This window comes from Erythrolamprus reginae, chromosome 2 (genome assembly GCF_031021105.1).
Source record: "Erythrolamprus reginae isolate rEryReg1 chromosome 2, rEryReg1.hap1, whole genome shotgun sequence".
Classification (NCBI taxonomy): domain Eukaryota; kingdom Metazoa; phylum Chordata; class Lepidosauria; order Squamata; family Dipsadidae; genus Erythrolamprus; species Erythrolamprus reginae.
Genome location: NC_091951.1, coordinates 308,969,194 through 308,983,844, shown reverse-complemented (window position 1 = coordinate 308,983,844; position 14,651 = coordinate 308,969,194). Strand labels below are relative to the sequence as shown.

The 14,651-nt window shown below is 39.6% G+C and overlaps 1 protein-coding gene across 1 annotated transcript; it reads right to left on the bottom strand.

The window, feature by feature from the left end:
- Window positions 1–407: 407 nt before the first annotated feature.
- On the bottom strand, window positions 408–14,401 carry CCNH (cyclin H). Its single transcript, XM_070736343.1, has 9 exons — window positions 14,198–14,401; window positions 12,159–12,281; window positions 9,437–9,510; window positions 8,999–9,209; window positions 8,128–8,291; window positions 6,926–6,996; window positions 4,115–4,226; window positions 1,989–2,049; window positions 408–577 (listed from the first exon to the last, which is right to left on the bottom strand). The coding sequence occupies exons 1-9, from the start codon at window positions 14,312–14,314 to the stop codon at window positions 545–547; spliced, it is 966 nt and encodes a 321-aa protein (XP_070592444.1). The 5' UTR covers window positions 14,315–14,401; the 3' UTR covers window positions 408–544.
- Between the last annotated feature and the right edge of the window lie 250 nt (window positions 14,402–14,651).

The window sequence follows — 14,651 nt, the reverse complement described above, 5'->3', positions numbered from 1 at the left end:
TAATAATTTATTAGATTTGTATGCCGCCCCTCTCCGCAGACTCGGGGCGGCCTTTAAAGATGAGCAGTAGTGTTTCCACTGCCCTTGTCTTTGGCAGCCCGATTTGGCTGCGGAGTATATCAGGCTTTCTAACAGCAATTAATCACGTCGTATCTTTATAAAAATAAAGTTTAAATATACTAAGATTTTCAAAACTGCATGGTATCATACTGAGATTATTTCATGATTAGTGCTTCCTAAAGAAATAATTATGGAGCTATAAGTTATTTGTACAGACCCTTTGAATGTAGCTATGGTCATATCTACTCTGAACATGGTTATTACAGTTGGTTGATTGATGGTCAATGAAAAGCCTTGTTCATTGTGAAGTCACATTAATGCCACTTAAAGAAGTTCAAATATCCCAGTCACTTTGTAAAAACATTTTTTATTATATTATAAATATATAATTTACTGTTGAATGTTAAGTTGTACAACATACTGCCTGGGTTTATTTCCAATCTATATTATTCAGATTTTATTTTCTATTAGGAATGTAGATGTATCAGTCCATGAAATCATCATCTGTCCATTCATCCTAAGTAAAACAAAATCAAATTAGCCACATATTACAAAAGATTAAAACTCCCAATTTACTCCTAAATCATTTTTTCCTGCATGAAGATTGGTTGCAATAAGTATCCTATTAGAGCGAGTTAACTACAATAGCTTTGAAAAACACTTAATTTATCAAGGATCCTGATTACATATGAGATTTTTTTAAATATCAAAAGGCAAATTTTATTTATATAAGGCAAATATGACAAGCCTAACATCAGCATTTTCAATTTTATTACAGTTATTACTGTACAACTTCAATACTGTAAGCATTTAAAGATGGAAAAATCTCAGTATACATAAATTTGGTTCTAGAATTTCCAGATGTCCAACTGGAAAAGGACATAAAAAGAATTTCACCTGAGTTAAAAAGAGTAGAATGAATGGTACAAAGATTTAATTCAATGCAAAGCAACTTCACTTTTTTAAAATGGGTATAATATACTAGGGATAAATTCTGATTGCTTAGTTTAAACCATGATTTGCTTTAGTTCATGTTCTTCCAACATGTTTTGCATTTAATGTCAGATTTATTTTAAAACCAAAGATACAAATTAATTTTTACACAGCAATTCAAATATAATATAGTATCAACTTCTAATTTTGAAATTGAATTTAATATTTCTTTAATAGAAAGTTTGACAAGGTAGAACAAATAAGAACTAAGTTTTTCCCTTAAATATTCTAGTTGAGCGGTATGTGTTCGATGTAAAACTCTGTATAAAATACAAGTGTATACTGGTTAACAGTTATAGTGCTGATACTTTTAGATTTTGTAAATAAGGCAACATTATTTTAATAATTTGATAGTATTTATCATAATTATCAATAGTTCTGTTTTATTAGGTAAAATAAGGTATTCATTTCTTAATAAACATCTATATTCCCATAAATTGCTGTATAAGGTATGTGGGAACTGGTCCTGCCCCTTTTGATTCCATGGTAATTTAATTTCTACTTCTTTACCATATTTGTATATCTACCCATCTATTGTAGTGACTCTGGATGACTCACATGATAAAGAAAATACAATAAAGACACTAAAACCACAATTCAAATTAAAAAGTGGGTTTAAAAAACATATGGTGGCATATATTACAGATTAATGCTCTGTCGTGCCAGGTGGAAATTTTAGTGAATGATCCAGAGACATTTATAAATTCAGTCCTTGCTTCATTTCTTATGAACTAAAGCAACCAATAACAATTGATCAGAGATTTGCTGTGATAAGAGGGACAAAATAGCACATTATTTGTCTTAGTTTAAAAAATAATTGGCATAACAAAAAGTGATTTTTGACATGATACAGGTGCCATCTAAAAACATTGCGATTTTGATTTAATAATAGAGTTTAAATACAAATTTAATCTGGAAATATAAAATCTACTAACCTCCTCCATTCTAGATTTTTTCGAGATAAATTCATCACATTCATAGCCTTTTCTTTTTTTCCTATCAAAATCACATAGCAGATAAATGTTAGAGGATATGTTCCACCCTTAAATTTATTCAATCCCATTTTTATATTAAAAATAAAGCAATGAGCTTGAAGACATGACTCTGCCATAGCCATTCTTACAAGAGGGTGATTCTGGGAATCTATCTGTCCCAGAGATTTAGAACTCTGGAAAATCCAGAGGCCTTCTGCAGGTAGGTGGAAGAACTGAGAGTAACAACAACAAAAAAGCACAGCAGGCTTGGGATACTTTCCTTCTGCATTTAGGGTACATTTAACATATAAATCGCTTAATTTTATAAATTAAAATTTATCTCTGAGGTAAATAAAAAGTTTGTTAGTTATACTGTATACTTTTGTTTACTTATTTACTTCTTTAAGATACGTGTGTTCCATTGATAAACTGTAGAAAAAGTAATGCAAAGAATGATGAAGTTGGAAAAATAATAAATTCAATATATCAACCTTCAGATTAATAGAATTAGTAGAAATTTCTTTCTACTACTTTTATGAAGCCTTCAGTAACAGATCATCTTAGGCTTTTGGGGTCCAATTTAGCAAAAAAAAAGGTGGGAAAGGGGAGTACAGTGGTACCTCTACTTAAGAACTTAATCCATTCTGTGACCAGGTTCTTAAGTAGAAAAGGTCTTAAGTAGAAGCAATTTTTCCTATAGGAATCAATGTAAAAGCAAATAATGCGTGCAAACCCATTAGGAAAGAAATAAAAGCTCGGAATTTGGGTGGGAGGAGGAGAGGGAAGAAGAGGAGGACAGTCGCTGCCAAAGGAAGGTGACGAGAATCAAAAAAATTCAAAACTTTAAAGCTTTAAAAAAAAAGAGAAACTCTGAGGTGGCGAGGAGGAGCACACGCCTCCCATAAACTCGGCGCGAGGCAGCCTCCCAAACACTGCGTCAGAGAGAGAAAAACCCAGGTGGGTGGGAGGGGGGAATCTCCCGCTCCTTTGACCGAAAGGTGGCTGCTGCTGCTCCTGCTTCCTCTTCCTATGCTGAAGGGCTCCCCTCTTCTCTCGCTAGCTCACTTTGTAGCCGGCACCTTTCCTTCACTGTGGTGACTCCTCGGTTTGGCTAAAGTCAAGTTGATCTGGCCGGGGTGAAGCACCCCCTTTTGCCTTTTCATGCCCAGATGCTCCGGGAGGCAACCTCACGCCAGGTGTATGGGACGCAGCGTGAGGGAGTCACCACAGCGAAGTCGTTTGTTCCGTCTCCAAGCGCCCAGAGAAAGGAAAACGGTCCGTTTGCTCTGGGCTGCCAAAGCCTTCTTAAGCGCCATCTAAAGGCTCTTCTGGCAGCCCAGAAAAGCCCGAGATAGCCAGGATTAAAGGGGGAATGGCAGGAAACTGGCTGGGCCTTCGTGCAACTCTCAAATTTTCTGTGAACTTTTTCCGGGCTTGGGTTAAGTAGAAAATGGTTCTTAAGTAGAGGCAAAAAAAATCTTGAACACCTGGTTCTTATCTAGAAAAGTTCTTAAATAGAGGCATTCTTAAGTAGAGGTACCACCGTATAAGAATGAGCATTGTCACCATTTCTATTTCTTGCCTCCTCTGTTTGTTTCATTTTCTCAATTTCCTCCAAAAGATTACCTTGAGAGTGTATAACCCACAGCAGAATAAAGATTACCTAAATTTAATCAATTTCCATTAATTTATTTGAAAGTAAACTTTTCCTATTTATATAAATAACAATTTGAACCTCGTAGAGGAATGTGGCATTATAAAATACCTACAAGTGTACTCCAAGTACAAGAGTTCTAAGTACTAATGTAAGTAAGTACTAATGTTGTTAGAGGAGGCAAATTAATACTTTTATAATAACATCTTTCATCTTCTCTTTTTATGTTTATTGTATAACATAAACCTATCCCTATTCAATCTTGCTGCATGAAAGTTTTTGCTAAGGAACATTATAATCCACAAAATGACTTTCAGTGTATTGTGCTGACTGAGGAATACTGACAAACACCTGGAATAGCATCAATAGAGACAATCCTAGCCAGAAATTAGGCCATTAGAACAGAAGAAATGTAACAAAGCTTTAAACTTACGTATTTGAATTAAGAGCAAGTTCTGGACTGTGACATTTTTCTAGCTTCTGTTTTAATACAGAAACCTCTTCAGGATGTGGTAATTCATACTTTTTAATCAGATTTTTCATACCTACACAAATGCAATAAACATTTATCAAAATATTATAAAATATGAACTTTTATGTTACTTACCAAAACAGATGAAGAAATTCTAAGAAAATGAATGTGCTGGTTAAAAATGATTGGAGTCACAAAACAGTTTGCATTCTAAATAAAATTGATCAAATGTCAACTAAGGAATTCTCTAATTTCAAGATATATGTTGGAGGATATTCAAAGTAGGGAAGGTGAATCAATTCTATTCTCAGTATAGACTTTACCAGAATACATGCAGCAGAGACTACCACGTGCCTAAGTAATTGATTCTATTGTTTAAATGTTCCAAAGTATTACAACTGTTTAAAAAAAACACTGCCTTCTTATAGTTTAAGAATGTTATTTAAAGTGCACATTTTAGGATGATGGAGAGCTAGTCCTGACTCTTTTCTCAAGTAATACTTCAATATCTGAAGAGTGCTATCAAATTTATTTTCTTTCATTTATTCAAGCCATAACATATTTAGCCAAATAGCTTTATAATCACTAAAGAAAATGAACATAATAGTGGCTCTCTTGATATAAAGTTCCTTTTGATATTGCTCCAATATGTGGCATACTGGATTCAAACAGAAACAAGACGCTTTGGACCATACAATGCATTCACAAAATATTTGTCCACAAGACCTTAAGATAGCTCCATTATTTCCCTGGATTTCACAGCTATCTCTAAACTAATTCCCATGGAGACAGACACTGCTAGTATGTTACATATGCACCCCTGCATAATTTGAAGCACATTTTTCATTTCAAAATATTATACCAGCGATGTCGAATCTATGGAATGCTGGCATGTAAAGCCATATCTGAGGGCACGTGACGTTGCTCTATGCCAGCTCCAGCACGCATGCATGCTCTGGCCAGCTGATTTTTGGCCTTCTTTTCGGCCGTTTTCCCTCTCCCCAGGCTTCAGGAATGCCTCTTGAAGCCTGGAGACAGCAAAAATGGCCAAACAGGCCAACTGGAAGTTCATAAAAAATAGCCCAATAGCCCTACCGGAAGTCCGGAGGCTTCAGTAAGGCTTGTGCGCATGTGCAGGGGGAGGGCAATGCATTATGAGTGTGGGCCAAAGGTGGGTTCTATATACCTTCCCCACCGGTTCGCATCATGATGTTTTGCGTGTGCGTCCCCTCATGCAATTTTGCTTCCGTGCATGCTCAGTAGGGGGAATGAGCCCAAAACACAGCTGAGGAACTGATCAGCTACACTTTGGGCGAAGGAATAAAGGTCAGTATAAACCTGGGGGCAGGCCGGACGTCCTCTTTTAAGCAGCAGAACAGGAAAAATCTTCCAAAAAGTAAAAACTTCACAAAAAGGTCAACAAAAAAGACAGCGGTGCCCACAGACCAGCACCAGCCGATCCAATTCAGTGACATCACCAGTGGGTAGCTACTGGTTCGGGCAAACCAAGAGGAACCAATCTCTGGTGTGGGCATCTGCCATGCGCAATTGCACAGCCTTTTGGCACCCAAGCCAAAAAAGATCATTTTTGCCTTCCCCCAGCCCCCAGAAGCACTCCGCAGGCTTCACAGACCCTATGCACACCCCATTTTTGGAAAGAAACAGGTGAAAATGGACAATTCTTTTCAAAAACAGGCATTTTTGCCTTCCCTCTGCCCCCAGAACTGCTCTGCAGGCTTCCCAGACCCTCTACACACACTATTTTTGCAAAGAAACAGGTGGCAAATGGGCTTTTTTTGTGAAAAGTAGAATGCACAGAGGGTTTGGAAGGCCTGCAGCGTGCTCCTGGTGGCTGGCAAAGACAAAAATGGCTGTTTTTGCAAAAAAAAAACAGGCAGCACAGAGTTTGGGATGCTTGCAGAGTACTTCTGGGACCTGGGGAGGACAAGCTATTTCCTTACATACCTCTTTGAAATCTTAGTGTGTCTTATACATCAGTGCGTCTTACATTTCAAAAAATATGGTGGTTAGTAATACAGTCACAGAGAAAATGTTAAGACATATAGTAGGTATGTATATACATCAATGTTTCTAAATATAAGTCAACTGAAACAGAATCTAGTAAGTCCTAAAGAAAAAAACATTAGTATAGTTGTTGACATTTTAGTATCTCCTGGACTACACAGTGCACAATATTTAATGGAACCCCCTCTAGAATCAGGCAACATAAAACTGAGTATCAAAAGAGACAAACCAAACCTGTTATAGTTACTGCAGAAATCCATACAGCTACAAACATTTTATATAACAGGATATGAAGGGGTCACTGGTACTCTCTGAGCTTGGTTGTTTTCTTGCAGAAATTTCATTACACAATCTAGGTAACATCCTCAGTTCTATACTATCATCGGCCGCTAACATTGATGATACCTAGTTAGGGTAATGAAACATCTGTAAGAAAATAATCAAGCTCAGAGAGCACTAAGGGCCACTCATTTCCACCCTGAGCTACAAATATTCTTCTTTATTGATAACAGAATATCCTGTCCTATTCTATCCTACATGCTCGCATGGGGAATAGGAAAGATGGAAACAGACAAGATTTCAGGTATGTTTGTTCTAAAATAATGGGTCCTTTTATTCAGGTAGAAATATCAAAAATATTTACAACTCTTAAACCACATCAAGCTCTTCACCTTTTCTTTTTGGAAGCATCAAGCATATTTTAAATAAATATGTAGGTACTGTTTCATTGTCAACATCAATACTTACATTTCATTCCATCCAGCAACTGCGAAAGGGATGCTTTATTCTCTTTGAGCATTAGGGTTCCTGATAAGTAACTATTTAAAAAAAATCAGAAAATTAACAAAAATAAACAAACAACAGCTAAAAAGAATTATAGATCATAAAAAGAATAATCATATTAAACATTTCACAATAAGCAATGGCAGATATTTTAACAGTGTTTAAAATACAACTTATGCTATGAAAGCAATTTAAATAATAAAATAAAGTAACTTGTGTTACAATTAATTTCTTGTATTTCCGCATCCTAAGGTACTCAGATGTTTTCCCCCTTCATGTAAAACATTTATACAGCTGTCTTATATCAAACTCTGGATAGCTCCCAAGCAAGAACCCATATTAAAAATATTAAAACCAAAAGCATTAAAAACAAAACCCTGGCGCCAAGTCAAGCTTCAAATATGCAATCACCACATCTTATCCCAGTACTTCACAGGTTAGGAAGATAGAGACCTACCAAACTACAGGCAGAAGAAGGTTCCATGGAGCAGGGGCTGCCACAGAAAAGGCATTTCTTCCTAGCTCACCTAGGTGTCAATATTTAAGGGAAGGGACTAGAAGCTTACTCAACCTATCTAACCTAGCATAGGCTGATATCCCTAGGGAAAGGCAGTCCTGCTCCTAACTTGGGCTTCTGCCATGTGATAACCAGCATCTTAAATTTCACCCAGGAGGAAACTTGAAGCCAGTGCAGCTCATGCAATAGAGGCATTATATGGGTAAAGCTAGGAATGCCCATCCTGAGCACATTGTCATATTCTGGAACAGTTGAAACTTGTGAGTGGTCTTTAGGGGCAGCTCCATCTATAGTACATGCAATAATCCAAATAAGCAGAACAATAACATTAAGATACGAATAGTAGGTGTGTGTGTGTTTGTGTGTATGCCACATATATACTTGCCTATTTTGATAGGCTAAAGCATTATTAAAAGTTATAAAAGTGATCATTCCACAGAAAAATTCTACATACACCAGAATAATTTACTGCTGCCAAACTCTTATATAAAGTGCTCAGGCAATTAGATCAAATATTAGATCAAATCCCGGAATTTGGGGTATATGTCTGACTGCAGTTATCATTATTCATGCCTTTTTATAGCCTATATTTTTCCTACAGAAACAGAGGATATTTATGTGATTGCTTAAATATTCAGAAAATGCATACCTTTCCATATTAAATCCTGCCCTGGATGCACTTGATACCATAGCAGTGAGAGCTATCTGAGAAGGTGTAAATAGAAGGCAGGCATCTGTCAAAGCTACTCGATTAAGAAAATCATCTGCTGTCTTCCTCAGTGTCTCCGGATTTTCAAGCAGCTGATAACGGGTCTAGAAAATAAGTAACAGACAATAATACTTTGGAATAATTTGTTGCTACAATTTCCTCCAAGCCAATATCCAAGACAAATACTTTCAAATGAAAGGCAGGTACTAAAAGGATTCCCTATTTTCAAGCAATAGAATGAAACAAAATAAACTAAAAAGCTTATCTATTATGTGGTCTTTTTCATCACTTCAGAATAATTAAATACCAAGGTTTTCATGAATTGATTTGATAGTGAGCAAAATTTGGACCTTACAAAATCAAACCAAAACTCTTCTACAGTACCTTGTTTTTCAAAATAAGGAAAGTCCATAGATTATGAAGCTGATTATGATATCCAAGATTTATCTTTAATGATATTTGTAACAAACAACAACCACTTTTTTCTATATCTAATAACTCATAACTTTGATGTTCATAAGAAATATAATTACATGGATAATATCCTTATTTACAGATGAATTAAGAATCCTGTCAAACATATATGAACATCAGCACAAACAATTCAACATTTCCAACCATCATTTTGGCACTCAGTTCTAAAAACCATATTTTGTTACTTTTTCAGAACTGAAGGGTTTTCAAAGATGTGCAAAGAAAATCTAAGGTAATAAAGATGGAGTCACATAATCAATATTGATACCTATGTTTCATGTAATACATTTTATTGCAGTTAATGTTTAATTTAATAAGCAAAAAAGAAAAAAGATACCTTCAAATCAATCAATAGCCCTTCAAATGGTCTGTAAGGATTATGTACTATAAGATGGAAGTTCAGCTGCTGAATAAGAAGTAATTCATATTCTAAGATCTGTTCCAATGTTTTCTCCTGTCCTGCTGGGCTGTCACGGAGGTTAATAACGAATTGTGCACTAGATACATTAAATTCATCTACTTTACAAGCCAAGAATGCACACGTTAACCTTAAAAACAAAACACAAGCATTTTATTATAACAAAAGAATACGTACTTGAGACAATATAAATAATTTCAATAACAAAAACGCTTTCCTGGTAAACAGACAGTTTTCACCTTGGAATATGAATGAGCCCTACATAGTTCTTATCTCTTATTAGTTAAAATTTCAAAAATACATAAACATTATCAATTTTAACTGATATCAAAGCATAAATAGTTAAGAGTTACTCACATAATTATACGGGGATGATATTCCATTACTGAGTTATTGAGATAAAAACGTTTGAAATACATGCAGGCTGTTCCCTAAAAGTACAAAAAAGTTGGAAAATTCATTCAAATGACTTGTTATAAACCTAATAAATAAATCCAATACACATTTTAAAATGCCAATAGAAAACTAAATAACATATCACTCAGTTCTACACACAGAAAAAAAATCAAATCAATAGTCAAAAAGGGAATTTATGAAACAAAGGATGCAGCCCTGAAATAGCTTATTACTGTAACAATGAAAAGTCCATCTATTTTATATATAAATTGGGCCAGGAGAATAAAATAGCATGTTTGCTCCAATCTACTTGGAGATACTAAATCATTTTTCTGTTTATTAAAGATCAGAGTGCACAAAACTGATACTAAAATTCCTTTCTAAACGGCACACTAGATCAGTAATTCTGTCCTTCTCCAAGTCAAAAATAGTATACAGTGATCCCCCGATCATTGCGAGGGTTCCGTTCCAGGACCCCCCGCAACGAGCGGGTTTTCGCGAAGTAGCGCTGCGGAAGTAAAAACACCATCTGCGCATGCGCAGATGGTGTTTTTACTCCCGCAGCGCTAGCGAGGAGCCGAAGATTGGGGTTCCTGTTTTAAAACGTCGCCGCCGGCATGGGCGGCTTTCCAGCACCCCCCCGGACCCCCAACCCGGGTTTGGGGGGCTGCTAGGAAGCCGCCCATGCCGGCGGCGACGTTTTAAAACAGCCGCGCCGCTTTCCAATGAGTCCCGAAGACAAACGCGGAAGTTTGACGTTTGTCTTCGGGACTCATTGGAAAGCGGCGCGGCTGTTTTAAAACGTCGCCGCCGGCATGGGCGGCTTCCTAGCAGCCCCCCAAACCCGGGTTGGGGGACCGGGGGGTGCTGGCAAGCCGCCCATGCCGGCGGCGACGTTGCTGCCGGCTTGGCTTCCCTCGCCAGCGCAGCCAACGTGCGCTACGATCTTCCGGGCGAGCCAGGCTCAGTGACGGAAGGCAGCCGCTTGGCCCGGGATGCTGGGCCGAGAGGAGCCGGGCTTGATCCGCTGAGCCTGGCCGGCTTGGCTTCCCTCACCGGCGCAGGCAACACGCGCTGCCATCTTCCGGGCCAGCCAGGCTCAGCGGATCAAGCCCGGCTCCTTTCGGCCCAGCATCCCGGGCTAAGCGGCTGCCTTCCGTCACTGAGCCTGGCTCGCCCGGAAGATCGTAGCGCGCGTTGGCTGCAGCGGCGGCGACATTGCTGCCGGCTTGGCTTCCCTCGCCACTGCAGCCAACGCGCGCTACGATCTTCCGGGCGAGCCAGGCTCAGTCACGGAAGGCAGCTGCTTGGCCCGGGATGCTGGGCCGAAAGGAGCCGGGCTTGAAGATCGCAGCGCGCGTTGCTGCGGTGGCGAGGGCTTGCGATGGAGGGTGGAGGAAGCGGCCATGGGAGGGCGAGCTGCCTCAGGGAGGAGGATCGGGCGGGACCAGGTGGGGGCTGGAATTTCTCCGCTGGGAAGAAGCGGCGATGGATCATCCGTCTACCTCTGTCGGCTGCTCCGGGCCAGGGCGAAGGGCGGGCGAGCGGCGAAGGGCGGGCGAGCGGGTGCTGGGGAGGGCTTCTCGCCCTCCCGCCAGCAAGAGGGGGAGCGAACGGCGTGGGCGGGCGAAGGGCGGGCGAGCGGCAGCGAGGAGTTTGCGTGGGCGGTGGGGAAACTCCTCGCTGATGCCAGCAAGAGGGGGAAGACCCAGGGAAGCCGCCCAGCAGCTGATCTGCTGGGCGCCATCTACGCATGCGTGCCCATAGAAAAAAAAAAGGCACGCATGCGCAGATGGTGTTTTGACTTCCGGGTTGAAAAATCGCAAATTACCCTGTTCGCAATGGTCGGGAACGCAATAACCGGGGGATCACTGTACTTCACAATAACAATACAAGCCTACGTGCCTATGATTTCAGATACGCTTATATTCTTCACTGTAGTTTTCCGTAATTATGGGACTTGTTTGGTTGTCACTACCATTGATTCCCAAAGTAGCTGAGATGTGGTCTCCTATAGCAGAATTTAGTATGGCAGGATATAGCTTTCCTGACAGTGTTGATATTTTGTGCATTCTGCTGCATGTGTGTTGTACAACTCTAGCAGAAGCTGTGACAATATGACAGATTACAAATATTATAATATTACAAATTGATCTAACTGCTACTCTGACATTTGATGCATAATGTTATTCTTTCTCTTCCCACTTAACAAAATAAGGTGGACCAGGGTCTTCATGGGAATGAAGCCACCAATCACAGAGCAGCTAACCTTAAGGCTGTACTAATTACTTCAAAAGGAAACTTCTGCATGTTTTCAGCATTTCAAATCAGCATTATTAATGCGAATGTAGAAAATAAAATATTCTGTGTATGGGGGGGGGGACCTTGTAAACCACATTAAATTTTGAAAAATGAAAGGAAAATTAAAACTTACAAGGAATAAGAATTAATTAGTTATTTACATCCAAATAGCCATTTTAAAACTATGGGATATTATATAAACCATGATTTGTGCTTAATTTGTATTTCTATGCTTAATTTATACTTCTTTGTCACAAGCATTAATCAAACTTGCTTTTCTTTAAATCAGCTTTAAAGGTTGCATTTTAAGTAAGCACCAGCAAGACATTGGTTTCTTTAAGCAGAAAAGTAAAAAATAGGTGTAAAATATTCAGCAACTTACCACAACAGATTTGGGCATTACTGGCTTAAATACAGAGCAAAAGTCTGCTAATCTTTTTTCATAATATTTACAAATTATCAGTTCTTCATGTTGGTCAAGAAGAAACGAGTCTGTCTGTTGAACCTTATGAAAGAATAATACATATCTTAAATAGAAATCACAATCCACTAACACAGACTGCAGCTATTAAGTGGAACCCCTTAAGACATAATCCGATACATGAACTTTACTAACCAAGTACTGTTCACATGTGCAGGACTATCACTCCCATTATCCCCAGGCAGCTAAAGGAATTGAGAATTATAAATTTATATATTTGTACAAAAGAACTTTGGAAAACCATATAACAGAGAGGTTCTTGGTGCTTTCTGAGTTTGGTTGATTTCTTGCAGATGTTTCATTATCAAACCAGTGCACCTATCAGTAGCAGTGCATCAATATTCTCTATCAGTAACACAGTTAGAAATGTGTATGTGTGTCTGCGTTTTTGTCGAGTGGTTTTTACAAGGCAGAGCCCCAGGTTCAAATCCTGGTAATGGTGTGGCTACCTGATGAAGGCAAATAAGCCCAAAATAGATCTATATTAGTATCCCTTCCTTTTCATTATCAGCAAAAATACGTTACACACACACACACACACACTATTTATCCGCTTAGTGGTCAATGCAACTGTGAAATAGTGCAGATATAACACGGTGTCTCACTCCCGCCAAGAGAAGTATGACAAAACCTGTTCATGGGGACATGGTACACTATAACATCAGTTTCTCTTACTCTTAAGGGAAAACAGAATCTATGTAACACTGTTTTCCAAACTTGGCAACTTTTAAGATCTGTGGACTTCAACTTCGAGTTCCCCAGTCAGCATACTGAATTAGGATTAGTACATAAAGGCTGTCCTCGTTGAAGTGTGAGCTATACTTGCACTTAATAATGAACTGAAGTAGTGGTTCCCAACCTTTTTTTTGGCCATGACCCACCGAGGCATCCCTAAAATCCTGATCCCCTCCCCCAGACATATAATTCTTATTATTCAAAAACTCCTATTCATGTGGAACAAGCCTAAAAGGCCAATAACTAGGTTTAAGCAAGGCTCCAATTGCCCCCATTAAAAATCAAACTGCCTCCCTGTGGGGTGTGGGGCCCACTTTGGGAACCACTAAACTAAAGGGTCACCATCAGTAAGCTGTTGGACAGTATTGCTTGGTCTGTTATGTAGATGTTTGGGTAGTTCAGGATGGGGAATTTGTGGGTGGGTGGGGCATGTTTTTTTTGGGATTGTTATGTGTGTTGGGACTGGTCTTTAGGTGTCATGTGAACTCCGTTGTATTGATATACTGTGTATATATACTGCTCAAAAAATAAAGGGAACACTCAAATAACACATCCTAGATCTAAATGAATGAAATATTCTCATTTAATACTTTGTTCTCTACAAAGTTGAATGTTCACAACAACATGTGAAACTGTCAATCAGTGTTGCTTCCTAAGTGGACAGCTTGATTTCACAGAATTTTGATTTACTTGGAGTTATATTGTGTGGTTTAAGTGTTCCCTTTAATTTTTTGAGCAGTGTATATACAATGACAATAAAGTATTTATTTGAATGACCACCCGTTCAAAGTTACAGTAGTGCTGAATGAGCACTCATTGTAACGACTTCTCTTACAACCACTGCTACATCCTCAGTGAAGTTATCACAATTCACAGTGCTTAGCAACTGGCTCCCGATTATAAAAAGCATCATATCCCAGATTTGTGATGTCAGCTTTCCAACCAGCAAAGGCAACCGGGAAGCCGGCAGGGTAGCAATCGCACGACAGTGGGACGCGATCCAAGCCACCATACAGGATTCGCGTTGACCGGGACTGCCATCTGCCTGCGTAAATTGGTGTAATTACGCGGTACGGATTAACGTCGGTAAACAAGGGCTACCTGTACCATTCTAACAAATCCTAAAGCGGGCAATCCTAAAGGCAAATGCAACGGACAGCAAACTCCGGGGCTCCCTTAGGTCTTTCCCCCCCCACCGCCCTTACCTTCCCATTGGCCACAACTTTGCATCTGAACTTGCGGTTGGCATCAGAGCGCCTGCGAACCAGCTCCTCCTCGCTTCGAAAAGTCCAGTAGCGCCTCTGAGTGCTGCTGTGATACATCACAGCGACCAGCGACGACAGCGGTCCCGAGCTTCGCCCAACCGCCGCCTTTCAGACGAACCGCCTTCCTCCACCCCCGGAAACTGCGCAACGCCCCACCCCTCTCTGAAAACATCCGCCATCACTCCGCCCCCAAGTTCCCGGCGTGCCTTGCGCCAAAGGGCGAGGATTTCCCAGCACGCCCTGAAATCTAAATTCCCGCGGCTTTCTCGCAAGGCCGTACCGGGAGTGAAGAAAAGTTAAGAGTCGCTTTCTAAGCTCGCACTTCCGGAAAGCTGCGTATAATATTAGAGAGCGATGCGACGTCTTTCTGAGGGGACAACCTTCGAGTTTACTC